The sequence below is a fragment of the Tursiops truncatus genome, chromosome 14 (assembly GCF_011762595.2).
Source record: "Tursiops truncatus isolate mTurTru1 chromosome 14, mTurTru1.mat.Y, whole genome shotgun sequence".
In the NCBI taxonomy this organism is placed as follows: domain Eukaryota; kingdom Metazoa; phylum Chordata; class Mammalia; order Artiodactyla; family Delphinidae; genus Tursiops; species Tursiops truncatus.
The window spans coordinates 26809926-26828652 of NC_047047.1; the positions used below are offsets into that span (position 1 = coordinate 26809926).

Below are 18727 nucleotides of genomic sequence, written 5' to 3' on the forward strand. Positions count from 1 at the left end.
AGTACTGAGCCCATGCACCACAACTACTGAAGCCCACGCGCCTACACCCCGTGCTCCGCCACAAGAGAAGCCACTGCAATGAGAAGCCCAGGCACCACAATGAAGAGTAGCCCCCGCTCGCCGCAAGTAGAGAAAGGCTGTGTGCAGCAATGAAGACCCAACACAGCAAAAAATAAAATAAATAAAATTTTTTAAAAAAAGAAAAGAAATATAACCATTTCAACATATAAATATATTTATTCAAATTAAATTCAGTACAATTTAAATGTGGAACTAAGCAATTTTCTTTATACATTTAGGCATATTCCATTTATACCTACAGACAGATAAACTTTTTGCATAAGTAGGAAAACTTAAAATATATTTTGAATAGATTTGTACAAACTACTGAATACTTTAAAATTAGTAATTTAAAGTTCCCACCCTCATTTGGAGGTAGAATGGGAACTTAACTTTCTAGTTACTGGTCTGAAAAAGAAAATAACTTGCTATAATTTTGAACGTTATATAGTATAAGGACTATAAAAATATCACTGTCATGATAGCATATGAACACTCTAAATGTAGACCTTATGGTAGAGATTGCTAGCTGTTCACCAAAACTCATTTCTTCTTCATCCTGGAAAGCACAGCTAAACTATTCCTAGTCAGTGGAAAGTGATGTGGGCCACACCTAGGCCTAGCCCATAAAAGCCTCCCAACGTGTGCTCCTCCATGCTTTTCGTCCCTTCCTGTTGACTATGATGATGAATCCAAGGTTCCATGTTTTAAAGAAAGCAGGGTCACAGTCAACCTGGGTCCCTGGTCAACGTTTCTTGAAAAAGAAATAGACTGGTATTGTGTTTGCTATCTGTTCATTGTATCATGCAAAACAATAGTAAAAAAAAATGCCAAATAATTATCTACCTCCCTAAAATTGAACCTCTATAGTTTTTATGTTTTCATGAACTACCTGCATTCTTATGACAAGTATTATGAGTTGAAAATACATCAACCACAGTAGCATGAGTTTCACATAGGTTGTTAACTTCACTAGAAATTGAAGTAAAAACATAATAAATTATATTCTCTTCATAGCTATGTAAATAAAAGATGATATAATCATGTACAACCTATTGCTTAAAATTAAAATTAGGTTTTCTAACTAGAAAGACCCAATCAAGAAATTTCTTAGTTAATTACACAGAAGTTGGTAATATGACCTAAAATTCTCTTACCATCTGTGCCATGAGGAACAGTAATCTGTTGGACTGAAGACGATGAAGCAAACTTGACAGGAACTTTGCCCAACTTCCGTGTACTGAGCTCTGGAATATCATGTCCACGATCTTCAGCATTAACAAAAATCTCAGATGAAAACATGGCTTTTCTTGGACTTTCTGTTGTTATCTGAGTGACTGCATCAGATGATAATTTTCCAGAGAAGGGAGAAAACGGGGTCTTAGTCTCCTTTGGTGATCTGAACAAAAAAGAGAAAACACACAGCAGGTCATATCCTTGGCTTATCAAATACTGTAATTTCTTTCCAAATGTGGCTTCAATATTTTTTGGAGACATCCAACTCAAATGGTTAAGTTATTTCTGCAGTACCCTTTGCTTTTTTACATACTTATTACAGTGTGATCATGCATGAGTTTACTTTTACTTATTTTAAAATCTACTTTTATTTTGGATTTAGAATGCTATTATATAAGGAAAGGGTACTTTTCAGTTGAAGTGAAAAGATATCCATTAAAAAATAATTACTGGAAGTCCACTATAAATTAGGGGACTATGCTAAACGCATAGAGTGTACAAAAATAAAAAAGAAACAAAGCCTTTCCTCAAAAAGTTTATATGTCAGTGGGGGAACCAGAGGTTTTTAAGGTTGTAACTATATATATAGATTATAAAGAATCCATATTAAAACATAATGGAGTAAATAAATGAGTGTATAAATAAATAAATAATAGGAGGGAGGGAGAAGACAAATCTTGCCAACATAAGAATTCCATATGTAGGTAACCTCACCCCCGGCATCCATCTCCTCCCCAAGGAGGTGGAGGTGAAGCTTAATCTTCCCCTTAAGTCCAGTCCTGGGCTGGTCTTAATGACTGAATTCCAAAGAGAGTATAAAATGGGAGAAAAAGTAACTTTACAGTGGAGAAACCTAGCAAACACCATGTTATGCAAGTGATGATGTTTCACATCACCAGTGATGTCACGGAGACATTACATACTCTCTGTAAATGATGTGATGAGAAGGTTACTTCGCTTCTGCGGTATTCTTTGCCAAAACCTGTAACTCCAGTCTAATCATGAGAAAAACATCAGCCAAATCCAGATGGAGAATATCAGACCAATATTCCTCAGGACTGTCAAAATCATGAAAAACAAGGAAGGAATGAGGAACTGTCATAGACCAGAGAAGACTAAGCAGACATGACAACTAACTAAGTGGAATGTGATATACTGGATTGGGTCCTAGAACAGAAAAAGGTCATTAACGGGAAAACTGGTGAAATCAAAAAAAAGTCTTAAGTTTAGTTAATAGTAATATATAAATGTTGGCTTTTTAATTTTGAAAAGTATACTATGGTAGTATAAGATGTTAGCAATAGGAAAAACTGGGAGAGAGGTAAAGGGAACTCTATTATGGTTTGTATCTTTTCTGCAGATTTGAAATTATTTGAAAATAAAAAAGGTCATTTTTTTAAAATGGAGTAATACTGTATTATATTATATCACAGAAGAAGAAGACCTTTTAAAAGGTCTTTTAAATCTCTACCCTCTATATACTATTTACTAATTAAAAGGACAATTATGAGAAAAGAAAATAGGCCCATCTCCCTTATGTATATAGAAGCAAAAATCATAAACAAAATGTTAGACAATCAAATGTAGAGTGTGTGAGTGAGTGAATGTGTGAATGTGTGTGTGTGTGTGAATTCCTACCAAGCTGTTTTACTCCAGAAATGCAAGGTGAGTTAACATTCAAATGTCAACAAATGTCATGCACCACATCAATAAAATAAAGGAGAAATGTATATGATCATAGCAGTATAGTCAGATAAAACATTTAATAAAATTCAATAATTATGTATGATTAAAAACTCATAGCAAAGGGAAACTACAAAAAACTTTAGAGCCACCATCCTATTTACAGTGAAATGTGGAGAATGTCCACTGTAAGATTAGGAACAAAATAAGAATGCCAACTCTTACCTTTTCTATTCAACATGTTAGTAAAAGTATTAAATGGCATTAGCAGTAAGGCAGGAAAAAGAAATCAGAAATATAAGGATAAGAGAGGAGGAAATAATACTTTCCATATTTGATATAATTAAGGATACAGAAAATCCAAAACAATCTACAGATAACTTATTAGAATATCAGTTAGTTTTTAGAAGAGTTGCCAGATAAGAGACCAAACTTTAAAAAATTCCACTAACATTTTTTGGTGTCTGAAAAGTTACAAAATTAAAAACTAAAAAATATGCCATATACATTATCATCAAAACATCATATACCTAGTAATAAGTATACTAAAAAATGTAAGAACCCTAAACAGAAAACTATTAATATATCATAGAGAGAAATTAAAGGTGATCTAAATAGGATTTCTACTTTGAGGCAGGATGTATAGGCATACCTCACTTTATTGCACTTCACTTTATTGTACGTTGCAGATAACGCTTTTTTTTTTTTTTTTTAACAAATTGAAGGTTTGTGGCAATCCTGTGTCAAGCAAGTCTAGTGGTGGTGCCATTTTCCCAACAGCATTTGCTCACTTCGTGTCTCTATGTCACATTTGGTAATTCTCACAATATTTCAAACTTTTTCATTATTATACTTATTACATGATCTGTGATCAGTCATCTTTGATGTTACTATTGCAAAAAGATTACAACTTGCTGAAGGCTCAGATGATGGTTAGCATTTTTAAAGTCTACTTTCAAATTAAGATATGTACTTTTTTTAGACATAATGCTATTGCACACTTAATAGCCTACAGTATAGCATAAACATAACTTTTACATGCCCTGGGAAACCAAACAACTCGTGTGACTTGCTTTATTATGATATTCTCTTTATTGTAGTGTCTGGGACCAAACCCCTATCTCCGTATTAATATGCCTGCATTAGGAAGGCACAGGCCATCACTCCTGCTGCAACAAGCAAACAAAATTGAATAAAAGATCATAGAGCTAAGGAAGCAATCAAGAAACAATGTCAACTAATATGCTAGAGAGGGACATTTAGAGATTTGGAGCAGGGGTTTGGTGTAGGGAGACATACTCCACTGGAAAAGAGAAATCACCAGAGCTTTTGATGAACTCATTTGCTGGCATGATGGAGTGAAATCTAGCAGAATGTCAAGCCAATTTCCCCCACAGGACATTTCCTTAGTGTCAGGGTGGTATAGGATTATGGGGAGCTGAGCCAAGAAAGCAGAGTGAAATTTCCTGCACAGTCATGGCACTAACAAACCAAATCCCACTAGATAAAGGGGCCTGTGACAATCATTAGGTCTCCTCTTCAAGACATTTGTCAGTTTTTGAACCTATATAAAGCAGGAAGCTAAATACCTAATGCCTGAGGGAGAGAACTTTCAAAAGTGAGGAATTAGAGACCTACCAGACTCACAGTAAAAACCCAGAAGTGCTATCCCCAAGAAGGGGGCTGAGTCAGAAAAAGTGAAATCATCTGCAATGTTTCAGTGTTTATGAGACAAACTTTCACTGAGAAAGTGTAATGGCAACAAACACATAGCTGGTCTCTCCTTACATTTGCCATACTCTGAAGCTGTGAGAACTGAGAGCCTAAAGAGCTGAATTCAAACATCTGAAAGACTGAAGTCAATAACTGACTGTATTTATTGAAGAATCAAAGACCTGTCAGGCTTACAGCAAAAATCCAGTGAGGCCACAAATTAGGAAAAATCATAGGTAGGATGAGATAACTAAAGCTCCAACCTAGTTCTGATCTAGTAAAATTCCTGAAATGACTGAAATGATCAGCCACTCTGATTAGCAGAGAAAAGGGTAAATCTTCTCTGGTGCAAAGCAATAGCATCTTCAGTCTCTATGATTTTTTTTATTCACAATGTCCAGCACACAATCAAAAGTTATGAAATTCGTGAAGCAGGAAAAAGTGACTAAAAATTAAGACCAAAAAAACAAGAAAAATTGATTTAGAGGGAATTCAGATTCTGGAGTTAGCACAGAACTTTAAAATGACTATATTGAGAGTAAAAGATGGGGATTAATAGATAAAAATATGGAGAATCTAGGGCTTCCCTGGTGGCGCAGTGGTTGGGAGTCTGCCTGCCGATGCAGGGGACACGGGTTTGTGCCCGGGTCTGGGAGGATCCCACATGCCGCGGAGTGGCTGGGCCTGTGAGCCATGGCCGCTGAGTCTGCGTGTCCGGAGCCTGTGCTCTGCAACGGGAGAGGCCACGGCAGTGAGAGGCCCGCGTACCGCAAAAAAGGAAAAAAAAAAAAACATGGAGAATGTCAACAGAAAATTGGAATCAATTTTAAAAAATCAAATACAGATAAATGAAAAATAAGAAAACTGATCCCCAGCAGACCTTAGGGAATACTAGAAGAAATTTTTTGAGGCTGAAGTAAAATGGCCCAACATAGAACAGAACTGCAGGAAAGAACAAAGAGCATTTAAAGTGTGTGTGTGTGTGTTTAATATATACATGTACATATACCCAGGTACATACACCTTTATATTTATATGTTGTTTTATAAATAAACAATAATAATGTGGGGATGTAGAACAGAAATATACAACAAAAGCACAAACAGCAGGAGGGGGCACATGGAGTTAAACTGTTGTGAGATGCTTCATTTTTCATAAAATGGTAAGAATACTAATTTAAGGTTAATTGTAAAGTCAAGAAGTATAATCTCTTGAAAAATCACTAAAAGAATGATAGAGAAAAAGTATAACAAAAAAATCCAGTAAAGGAGATAACATGAAATCAAGATAATTGATTAAAATAATAAAGGACAAGAGTAATAGAAAACAGCAAAGTGGCAAAACTTAAAATCAACCACCTCAATGATTACATTAAATATAAATGAACTAAATATCCCAATTAAAAGACAAAGGTTGACAAGATGAATAAGACCCAACTATATGCTATTCACAAGAGAAACGCTTTAATATAAGGTCACAGATATACTAAGTTAAAAGAATGGAAAAGGATACCCCAAGCAAACACTAATCAAAAATAAGCTTCCTCTTATCTTTCTCTTCCTCCTGGCTTTTTATTCTCTCCTTTTACCTTTCCCTTCCTGAACAACTGAATCTTAAAACCATTAGGTGGACATTCACAGTGGGTGGGGCAACAGTGGCCCAGAGTAAGGTATAAGAGCCTCATCGGGGTGAGGAGGGTGCCCATGTAAAGGAGTAGCTTTAGCATGTAGTATCACAATCCAATCAGGGCAAAGAGAATCTGGGGAGGTGTGGCTTGTTATGCAATACCAGAGGAGGATGAGGAGGGTTTCCATGAAGAAGAAGGTCCAGCTTGGCATGTGAACTTACTGCCCAGCCAGAATGAGGAAGGCGTCTCTACAGTGGAGCAGCCTAACATAAAGTGGCAGAACTAGAGCAGAGTAGAGAAAATAATCTTCACAGACAGGCAGCCTGGGCTGGTAAGTCAGACCCCCTGCAGAATGAGAAGGGTGTCATCCAGGGCTTGGGAGTAGCCCGGTTTGGTGAGTCAGAGCTCAAGCAAGGTAACAGCAATATCTACCATACAGGATAAGGGGAGGTAATCTGACCTGAGATGTCACAGCCTGGGTGATGAGGGTGTCCAACAGGGTAGCGAGGCATCTTGAGTCAGATCCTAGACAGGATGAGGGCATCCAAGCAGAGAGGAGGCCCAATGTGAGATACCAAAAGCCTAAGCAGGATGAGGAAGATGCTCCTGTGAGGAAGTAGTCCATCTCAGGGAGTTAAGAGTCTAAGTGAGGTGAGGAGGGTGTCCACATACATGGGGTGAGCATTCTGATGGGAGGAAGTCAAAAACCAAGTTGGGGATGTTATCTATGTTTAGGGGTAGTCTAGAATGGAGTGTCAAAGCCCCAGCAGGGTAAGAAGAACATCCAAACAAAAAGGTAGTCTGAAAGGAGAGTCAGAATCCAAGTAGTGAGTGAGGGCAATCGTAACTGGGGAGAGGATGGCAGGAATGATGGGAGATTAGTTACACATGGCAGATTGAGCAAATAAATAAATAAATATATAAAGCACATAAGAAGTGAGGGTTCTCACTACTGGATAAGGGAGTTACAAACACAGAAAGAGAAAAAAAAGTAGAATAAAACTGAATTAGAATTGTATACATGGGTGTGAGCTTATGGTTTTTAATATATATAGACAGATACAGAAATAAATGTAAATGAGTATGTGTGTGTATTTATGTATGTATGTATGTACGTATGTACATAAATCCACTAAGAAGGCTGGGAGCAACCCAATAGCAATGCTCAAATCTTGGCTTCTAAATATCACTTTCCTCTAAAAGAAAGCAGGTTCCTTGGAGAAATGGCCAATTTCAGAGCTGGGGAAGAAGAAGTTATGAGCCTGAAGTGTCTTGTTGTGCCAGAAGGCAAAGACATGTGCAAAAGATGACAAGAACATGTAAAAAGGATACAGAAACCAGCTTGAAGGAGCTGCCACTGGTCAGTAAATCAGTGGCATTTTGAGCATGAAAACAAATTACAATAGTAATAATGAATATAAGAAAACATAACTTTGTATAAGATCTCATATCCAACAAAAAACTTTTATACAGAATAGATTAAAACTCTCTAAATTCAACAGTAAAAAAAAAATGCAGTTAGAAAATAGCAAAACTTAAACACACACTTCACCAAAGATAATATACAGAAGACAAGCACATGAAAAAATGTTCATCCTCATTAGTCATTTAGAGAAATGCATATTAGAACAACAATGAGATATCCCTATATACTTATTAGGATGGCTAATAAATAAAATAATAAAATTAAATAATTATTTATAATAAAATTATAATAATAAAATAAATAAAAAATACTGACAATAACAAAAGCTGACAAGGATGTGAAGAAACTAGATCTCTCATATATTGCCAGCAGAAATGCAAAATGGTACAACCACCCTGGAAAACAGTTTGACAGATTCTTAAAAGATAAACATATACTTACTATACAACCCAACAATCACACTCTTGGGCACTTATCCTAGAGCAGTTTCTCAACCTTGGCACTACTAAAACTGAACCAAATACTTCTTTGTCGTGGGGGACTGACTACTCTGTGTATTCCAGGGTATTCAGCAGCATCCCTGATGGCAACAGCAAAATTCCTTCCTAGTTGTGACAATCAAAAATGACTTCAGATGTTGCTACTGTCTCCGGGGAGCCAAATTCACCCCTGGTTGAGAATCACTGTCTGAGAGAAATAGAAACTTCATTTGTGTAAAAAAAAGTATATGAATGTTCACAGTAGCTTTATTAATAACAGTCAAAAGTTGGAAACAACCCAAACATCCTTCAACAGAGAAATGGTTAAATAAACTGGTATGTATCCATACAATGGAATGCTACTTAGCAATTAAAAAAAAACAAAACCATTGATATACACAACAACTTGGATGGATCTCCAGGTCATCATGTTAAGTAAAAAGAGCTAATCTCAAAGGTTACATGTTATATGATTCAATTTACAAAACATTCACAAAATGACAAAACCATATAGTAGGAAAACAGGTCACTAGTTTCCAGGGTTTAAAGAATGCAGAGGGCAGGGGAGAGGAGTGTGACTACAGAGGGGCAGGCATAAGGGAATTTCTTTGTGGTGACAGAATATTCCTGTATCTTGATTATAGTAGTAGTTATGTGAAATCACAATGTGATTAAATTTCACAAAATTATACACATATGCACTCAAAAAAGCCTGAGTGCATGCAAAACTTGGTGAAATATGGTTAAGTTCTGTAGTTTAGTTAATTATATTGTGCCCATGTCAATTTCCTAATGTCATTTTGAAAATGTACTATAGTTATATAAGACATTACCAATGGGAAAGCTGAGCGATAGATACCTGGGACTCTCTGGACTATTTTTGTAATCTCTTTTTAAGTCTATGTATTTTTAAAATAAAGAGTGAAGAAAAGATAGTAATAAATCATAACCCACTGAATGAAAGCATGATTCTGTACAGATATAAATAAACTAGAAGTCTTCTGAGGACTGAGATACTTACATAATTTCAAAGTTCCTCCCCATAAAACACTTAGCTACAAAGTGGAAAACAGTAACTTTCCAGTTCAGAAACCTAGCCCACAACCTTACTAAGTAATTAAAGTGATCACTGTCAGCAGTGGGACAAATAGAAGTGTACGACAGCTGCTAAGATGTTATAAGAAGAATTCAATGTCAATTCTGTGATAACCGTACCAAAAATATCTCACCTGAACTTAATCATGAAGAAACATCAGAGAAACCCAAACTGAAAAACACTCTACAAAGTAACTGACCTGTAATCTTCAAAAGTGTTAAGGTAGGGCTTCCCTGGTGGCGCAGTTGTTGAGAATCTGCCTGCCAATGCAGGGGACATGTGTTCGAGCCCTGGTCTGGAAAGATCCCACATGCCGCAGAGCAACTGGGCCCGTGAGCCACAATTACTGAGCCTGCGCGTCTGGAGCCTGTGCTCCGCAACAAGAGAGGCCGCGATAGTGAGAGGCCCGCGCACCGTGATGAAGAGTGGCCCCCGCTTGCCACAACTAGAGAAAGCCCTCGCACAGAAACGAAGACCCAACACAGCCATAAATTAATTAATTAATTAATTTTTTAGAGAAAGTGTCAAGGTAATGAAAGTGAAGGAAAGACTGAAGAACTGTTCCAGATTAAAGGAAATTAAAGAGTCATGACAACTAAAGCAACATGTGATTTTGAGTTGCTCCTTTTTGTTATAAAAAATCTTACTGGGACAATTGGAAAAACTGGAATAGTGTCTATAACACATTGATATTAATTTCCTGATTTTTACAGCTTTACTGGTTATGTAGGACAATGTTCTTTTCATAGGAAACGATGAGAGTGATGGGGCAGTAGTTCAATAACTTACTACCACATGGCTAAGGAGAAAAAAGGAGGTATTAACATGCTGTTCTCAAATGCTGATTAAACAAGCAGACAAAAATTCAGTAAAAATGAAGATTTCAACATAACAGCTGACCAAATGGACCAAAGTAACATACACAGAATATCACAAGAAGCAATGGCAGAATACACATTTCTTTCAATTGCACACTGATCAAAATAAAAATATATCATATCATAAAGCAGTTCTAAAAAATTTAAGTATACTGAAATCATTAAAAATATAATCTCAATGACCAAAAAGAATTAACTAAAAATAAAAAATCATTTATATGTTCTTATATAATTGGAAATTAAGAAACACATCTCTATGTAGCCATGGATCAAAGAAAAAGTTATGATATGAGAAAATATTTTGTACAAAGATGATGATGAAAAACTACATAAAAATCTGTGTACACTAGACAAGAAAGCTAAAAATTAATGAATATGTAAAAAAAGTATCTATTCTCAGAAAGATAGAAAAAGTTAAGTTAAACCCAAAACAGAAAAAAAAAAAAAAGATACAGCAGCAACTAATGAAACAGAAAAAAACACATCAGACGATCATAAAAACCCAAACTGCTAAAGCCCTAGCAAGAGTGATCAAACAAAAAAGGATAAAACACAAATTACTAATACCAGACATAAGAAAGCTAATATCACTGGAGATTCAGAAATTGAAAGGATATAAGGATATTGTGAAAATAACTCATGCCAACAATTTTTGACAACTTATTTAACTGAAGAATACTTTCCAAACTGACACAAGAAAAAAAAATCTGCATAGTCAAATCTACTAAAGAAATTGAATCTATAATAAAAACTCCAGGCCAAAATGGTGAATTCTGCCAAATATCTAAGAAAGAAATAGTACCAATCTTACACAAACTCTTTCAGAGTGTCCTGATATACTAATGAGGTCAGCCCAATGCTCATACCAAACTCAGACAAAGATATTGCAAGAGAAGAAAATTACAGGTGAATATCCCCCATGAACACAAATGTACAATTCCTAACAAAATATTAATTAGGTAGATTGTATCTAGCAAGAAGGATAATACATAAATTAGGAATACATATGATAATCTCTACAATAACTACTGCAATAGAGTCTGACACAATTTTTGATGTTTGATTACTGACTTCTTTTTAAGCCTCACCTTTTGCTCCACATCTGGAAAGGCTGATAAGCCTGAGTATGATTGCCTCCTCCTTTGGCACCAGCAGAAAATTTAAACTGCCCATATATAGACTTTTTTCTCAGTTCCACCCTACAAAGCCCCCTCTGCTGTGCCCAAGACAGCCTGGACCTGCTTGTGCCCACCCAACTCTTCCCAGGGGTTCCCCTGTGTGAGTAATAAACTTCCTCTCAAATTCTCTGGGTTTGAGGAGTGTCTGAAGCCTAGGTATCTGAACAAAATTTTGGGTGGGAGTCCATCCCACTTCTGCGGGATGGCCACAACCACTAAAAAATAAACAAAGATGTATATTAAAACAGCAAATAAGGAGAATATAAAATGGAATAATAAAAGATAAATCATTAATACAGAAGGCAAGAAAGAACAAAAACCATATGGTACAAATTGAAAGCAAAATGTAATATGGTAGATTTAAATCAAATAATACCATTCTGACACAAACTCAGAAAATGAGAAAGAGGTTTTTTTCTTAAAAGCCACTGTAACTCTGCTGTCAGGACACTCCAAGAAGATTATAGACCAATATTAGCAAGCTGAATTCAGCAATAAATATAAAAAGGGACAATATGTCATAATCAAGTGGGATTTATCCCAGTAAGAATAATATTTGAAATCTAATCAATATATTTATATAATATATATAATATTATATAATAATATAATTCATATCAACAGACAGGAGAAAACAAATATGATCATAATACAGCAGGAAAAAGCATGTGACAAAACTCAACACCCACTCACAGAACTCACAGCAAACTAAGAATATGAGAGGGCATCCTTAATCTCATAAAATGCATCTAATAAAAATCTACAGCTAACATCAAATTTGATGAAACACTAAATCCACTCCCCCACCCACGCAAAGATGGGGAATAAGGTAAGATGACTGCTCTTACTACTTCTGTTTAATATTATACTGAATGTCCTAAACAGTGCATCAGGCAAAAAAATAAAGACATGAAGATTGGAAAGGAAGAAGTAAAACTGCTGTTCATGCCCTGGCAACGTGAGTGTCTATGAAGAATAGACATTAAAGTTGAGGATATCACTAAATTTAAACAAAGCACTCCCTAAATCATAGGGAAGTTACTAGACACAAATTGAGGACAAATAGGTATGCCTCAACTTAACCACCAGAAGTATTACCTTGCCTAAATTCCCTATGGTCACTGCACACAAATTGCCTAAATTATCCTGGAGTAAGCAAGGAAGCTCTGACCCAGTGAGTAAGAAATTAAAATTAAAATTAACTTGTTGGCATTGATAAACTGGTTTGACAACAGCATTTGTATATACAATCAACAAATAACTAGAAAATACAAAATCTAAAATACCATATACAAAAGTATCATAAAACAAAATAATGAGGAATAAATTTAATGAAAAATGTGCAAGCCTACACACTGAAAATTACAACATCTTACTGAGAGACATTACATAAGTAGGGGGAAAAAACATGTTCATTCATAGGGAGATTCCATATTACTAAGATGTCAATCATTCACAAAATGATCTATAGATTCAATGCAACATTGAACAAAATCTCAGGATGTTTTTTTGGAGAAACTGAGAAGACTATTCTAAATTTTATACAGAAATGCATAGAACCTAAAATAGCAAAAAATATTGTTGAAAATAAAAACAAGGCTGGAGGACATAACCTGATTTCAAGACTTATTATAAAGCTACAGTAATCAAAACATTATGGTATAGCTGTAAAGACAGACAGTTCAAAGGAACAGAGTAGAAACTCTTAAAAATAAACCCACATGTAAAAGGCCGATTGATTTTTGACAAAGATGCGAACTAAGTTCAAAAAGGAAATAATCATTATTTCAAAGATGGTGCTGGAATATCCAGTGAAAGAAAATGATCCTAAACTGTGTAAATTACAGTATATACAGAAATTAGTTTGATATAGATCACAGACTTAAAAAATAAAGCTAAAACTATAATTCAAGATGAAAATATAGGAGAAAATTTTCATAACACTGGGTTAGGCAGTATTTTTAGACAAGACACAAAACAGTACTAACCATAAAAGAAAGATTTAGAATGTCCATCAACTGATGAACACACACACACACACACACACAATGAAATACCACCCAGCCATAAAAAAGAATGAAATTTTGCCATTTGCAACAACATGGATGGACTTGGGAGAGTATCATGCTAAGTGAAATTAAGTCAGAGAGAGAAAAACAAATCCTGTATGATATCAATTACATGTAGAATCTAAAAACTACAATAAACTAGTGAATATAACAAAAAAGAAACAGACTAACAGATATAGAGAACAACCTAGTGGTTACCAGTGGGGAGAGGGAAAGGGGAGGGGCAATATAGGGGTAGGGAATTAAGAGATACAAACTATTATGCATAAATTAAGCTACATAAGCTGTATATATCGTACAACACAAGGAATATGGCCAATATTTTATAATAACTATAAATGGAGTATAACCTTTAAAAATTGTGAATCACTCTATTGTACACTTGTAACCTATACAATATTGCACATCAACTATACTTCCAACAGAAAAATTAACAAACTGGATTTCATAAAAGTTAAAACTTTTTCTTCATCAAAAGACACCAGTTAAGAAAATGAAAATCAAACCACAGACTGTGAGAAAATATTTGCAATACACAGAGGATCTGTATCTTGAAAATATTAAAAATTCTTAAAGTCATGAGACAATCCAATGGAAAAATTAAACAGACACTTCATAAAGACATAAAAATGGCCAAGAAGCACAGAAGCAATTATCAGCATCATGAGTCATCAGGGAAAAACAAATTAAAACCACAATAACATACCATTTCACATCCACATTTAGAATGGCTAAAATTAAAAATAACTGGAGAGACTTCTCTGGTGGCGCAGTGGTTAAGAATCTGCCTGCCAATGCAGGGGACACAGGTTTGAGCCCTTTTCTGGGAAGATCCCACATGCGGCGCAGCAACTAAGCCCATGCGCCAAAACTACTGAGCCTATGCTCTATAGCCAGCGAGCCACTACTGAGCCCACGTGCCACAACTACTGAAGCCCGCGCACCTAGAGCCCGTGCTCTGCAACTAGGGAAGCCACTGCAATGAGAAGCCCACGCACCGCAACGAAGAGTAGCCCCCGCTCGCCGCAACTAGAGAAAGCCCACGCGCAGCAACAAAGACCCAACGCAGCCAAAAATTAATTTTTTAAAAACCCTGGATATACCAAGTGTTGCAATGTAACTTGCATATGCTGTTAATGAGAACGAAAAATGGTACATTCAGCTCCAGTTTGGGGTAATCAGTCATAACCCATTCAGTCTCTCCCACTAAGTGCAGCTATAAAACCTAGACAAACTACATGGAGCAGCTCTTAGAAGACTCTTGAAAAATAGGAGCAGGCAAATTGGTGAAGACCAGCAACATCTGAAGTACCATTAAATTGGTGATGAGTTAGTTTATCATTGTTTCCTTTAGTATCCAATGACCTGAACTCAATAATAGAGTCTGACACTTAGAAGTGGACATTAGCACAGACAGAAAGACCTCCAGAAGAAGCCCTCTAATTCAGGCATGAGGAGTGGAAGCAGAAATAGTGTGAAAAATCCCTTTTTCTTTTCTCTCTTTCTAGTAATCTCAAGCACTCAAGTAATCTCATGGAGGCATTGGTACAGCAGTAACAGGGACCAGAAGAAGTTTAAAATTCTGAGGGGGGGAAACCCTCCTCTTTTACCAGAGAAGGTGTGGTCTCAAGAGGGTGAGGTGAACCTGTGTTGATTTTTTTTTTCTCTTTACTGAGCCACCTGGCACTGACACAAAGTAGCCACAGGAAGCACATAAAAGAGAGGGGTAAATTAAGCCCTTGCTTTCTGTTCTGAGGACCAAAAAAGGGGAGCTCAAGGAGAAACATATAGAGGAAAGCCCCTATTATAACAGTTTAAATATACTGACAATACCACAAGTTGGCGAGGATGGAGAGTAACTGAAACACTTGTATATTCCGAGTGGAAATACAAAGATACAGCCACCCTGGAAAAACAGTTTAGCATAGTTTAGTTCTAAACAGTTCTTGTAAAGTTAAACACACACATATACCACATGACTCAGCAGCTCTAACTGTAATCACCCCAAACTGGAAACAACCCAAATATCCTTCAAAGAGTGAATGTATCAATAAACTGTATTTTTTTAAACTTTTTATTGCTTTATGCTTGTAATAAAGCATTAAAAAGTAAAAAACTGATTCATAAAATGAGATGGGTAAATCTTAAATATACTTTGTAAAGTAAAAGAAGCCAAACCCAAAGGGCTATTATATATTTCATGATTTCATTTACATGACACTCTGGAAAGGTAAAACTTGGAAGAAAACAGATCAGGAATTGCCAGGGGTCAGGGGAGGGACTGTCTATAAAGGGATGGCATGCGAGAATTTTTGGACTGACAGAAATGCTTTGTATGGAACTGTGATGTGGATTTATCAAAACTGATAGAACTATACACCACAAAAAGTAAGTTTTACAGTATGTAAATTTTATAGTATATAAATTTTTAAAAAATTAACCAAGATATTGGGGCAAAATGGAATACAGGATGTAAGAAATGAATCTAACTGTATTATAAATGAATCACATCCTCATGCTGAAGTCTATAAGGAAGAAAAAAGCTAACCCAGGAAACAGAAACAATGTCTGGACTGTATACTATACATAAAACCTGTACTCTAGGTGGAAAATTTGTTTCTCACCTGGGTATGGGATAAGAATTCTGAAACTTTATTTATATACTAGGGTAAATATACTGTAAATAATAAGAGCCATGTTTATCACCATTGGAGAAAGAAGTTACAAATAAAGAAAGGGAAAAGGCTAAAATCAACCCTGTGGTTTTGGACTAGTTGGAGGTATCGACTTGTGGTTTAAAAAAAAAAATACATACACACACACACACACACATATACACACACACACACACATAATAGAGATGGAAATGAATATAGGTGTATGTATATGCATGAGTTAATACCTATAATCTTTAGTTTTATTCACTCAGAGGGGCAAGAAGCAGCGTCATCCTAGTAGCAATGAGCAAACCTCATTGGTTTCTGAACACCACTTTCCATTGTTGAAAGTGGGGTACTAAAGTCCTTGACTATTACTGTATTGTTGTTTACTTCTCCCTTTAGATGTTAGTATTTGCTTAATATATTTAAGTGCTTTGATGTTGGGGGTGTTTGTGTGTGTATGTGTACTGTGTGTGTGTGTGTGTGTGTGTGTGTGTGTGTGTGTATGACTGTTATATCATCTTGATGCATTGACTCCTTTATTATTATATAATGACCTCCCCTTTGCCTATTGTTACTATTTTGTCTGCTACGAGTATAACCAGCCCTGCTCTCTTTTGGTTTCTACTTGTAAGGAGTATCTTTTTCCTTTCCTTCACTTTGAGCTCACATGTCCTTAAAGCTAAAGTGAGTCTCCTGTAGGCAGCATATAGTTGGGTCTTGATTTTGTATCCATCAAGTCTTTTGATTGGAGAATTCAATTCATTTACATTTAGAGTAATTATTGATAGGTAAGGTCTTACTTATACCATCTTATTGTTTTCTGGCTGTTCCGTAGTTTTCTTTTTCCTTTCTTCCTCTCTTGCTGCCTTCCTTTGTGAACTGGTGATTTTCCGTAGTAATATTTTCTGACTGCCGTCTTTTTGGTGAATCTACTATACATTTTTGCTTTGTGGTTACCCCGAGGCTCACATAAACATCTTACAGAAAACAATATATTTTATATGATAACAACTTAACTTCAATCACATACAAAATCACTACCCTTTTACTCCTCCCACTTTTATGGTTTTAAACACCCCACTTTTCAACAATGGATAGATCACCCAGATAGCAAAATCAACAAGGAAACATTGGACTTGAAGCATACTTTAGACTAAATGGACTTAACGGACACCTACAGAACATTCAGCAGCTGAATACATTCTTATCAAGCATACACAGAACATTCTCCAAGTTAGGTCACATATAGGCTGCAAAACAAATCTTAGCAAATTTAACAAGATTTAAATCATACCAAGTACCTTTTCTGACCACAATGATATGAAACTAGAAATCAATACTGGGGGGAAGCAGGAAATTCTACAAATATGTGGAAATTAAACAACACAGTACTGAATACAAGTATGTCTAAAAAAATCAAAAGGGAAAGCTAAAAATATCTTGAAACAAATGAAAATGTGAACACAACATATCAAAACCTATGAGACAAAAGCAGTTCTAAGAAGGACATTTATAGTGCTAAACGCCTTTATTAAGAAAAAAGAAAGGCCTCAAATAAATAACTTTACATCTCAAGGAATGAGAAAAAGAACAGACTAGCCCAAAGTCAGCAGAAGAAAGGAAAATAACAAAGATCAGAGCAGAAATAAATGAAATAGAGACCAGAAAAATAGAAAAGGTCAATAAGATTAAGAACTAGATTTTTGAAGATAAACAAAATTGACAAACCTTTAGCTAGACTAAGAAAAAAAGAGAGGACTCAAATACATAAAATCAGAAATGAAAGAGAAGACAAAGCAACTGATACCACAGAAATATATAGGATCATAAGAGACGATTATGAACAATTATATGTCAACAAATTGGATAACCTGGCAGAGATGGAAAAATTGCCAGAAACATACAACTTACCAAGACTGAATCATGAAGAAAGAGAAAATATAAACAGACCCATGGAGTAAGGAGATAGAATCAGTAATCAAATCTTCTCAACAGAGAAAAGTCCAGGGCCAGATGGTTTAAGTGGTGAATTCTAACAAACATTTCAAGAAGAATTAACACCAATCCTTCTCAAACTTGTCCAAAAATTGAAGAGGGAGGAACATCTGCAAACTCATTTTATGAGGCCATCATATTACCATGATGATCCAAAGCTAGATGAAGACATGCAAGAAAACTACAGACCAACAGCTGATGAATACAGACATAAAATTTCTCAACAAAATATTAGCAAACTGAATTCAACAGCACATAGAAGAATTATACACCATGATCAATTGGGATTTATCCCTAGGATGTAAGGATAGTTCAACATATACAAATCAATAAATATGATATGCTTCTTTAATAGAATAAAAGATAAAAATCATATGATTATCTCATTAGATACAGAAAAAGCATTTGATAAAATACAACATCCTTCAATGATAAAAACTCTCAACAAATTGAGTATAGAAGAAACATCCCTCAACATAATAAAGGTCATGTATGACAAACCCTCAGCCAACATCACACTCAATGGTGAAAGGTTGAAGCTTTCCCTCTAACATCAGGAACAAGATTAAGAGTGCCCACTGTCACCACTTTTACTCAACATAGCACTGGAAGTCCTAAGCAGAG

At 35.6% G+C, this 18727-nt stretch overlaps 1 protein-coding gene across 16 annotated transcripts in view; it reads right to left on the reverse strand.

Moving 5' to 3' along the window:
* ALMS1 (ALMS1 centrosome and basal body associated protein) overlaps positions 1–18727 on the reverse strand; it is a 260107-nt gene that overhangs the window by 120524 nt on the left and 120856 nt on the right. For all 16 annotated transcript variants that reach the window (XR_004521725.2, XR_004521724.2, XR_004521726.2 and 13 more), the window contains one exon: positions 1218–1459. Coding sequence is in view for 13 of the 16 variants with exons in the window: in XM_073791243.1 (XP_073647344.1) it covers positions 1218–1459 (242 nt within the window). In the remaining 3 variants the exon portion in view is untranslated. The remainder of the gene's footprint in view (positions 1–1217; positions 1460–18727) is intronic.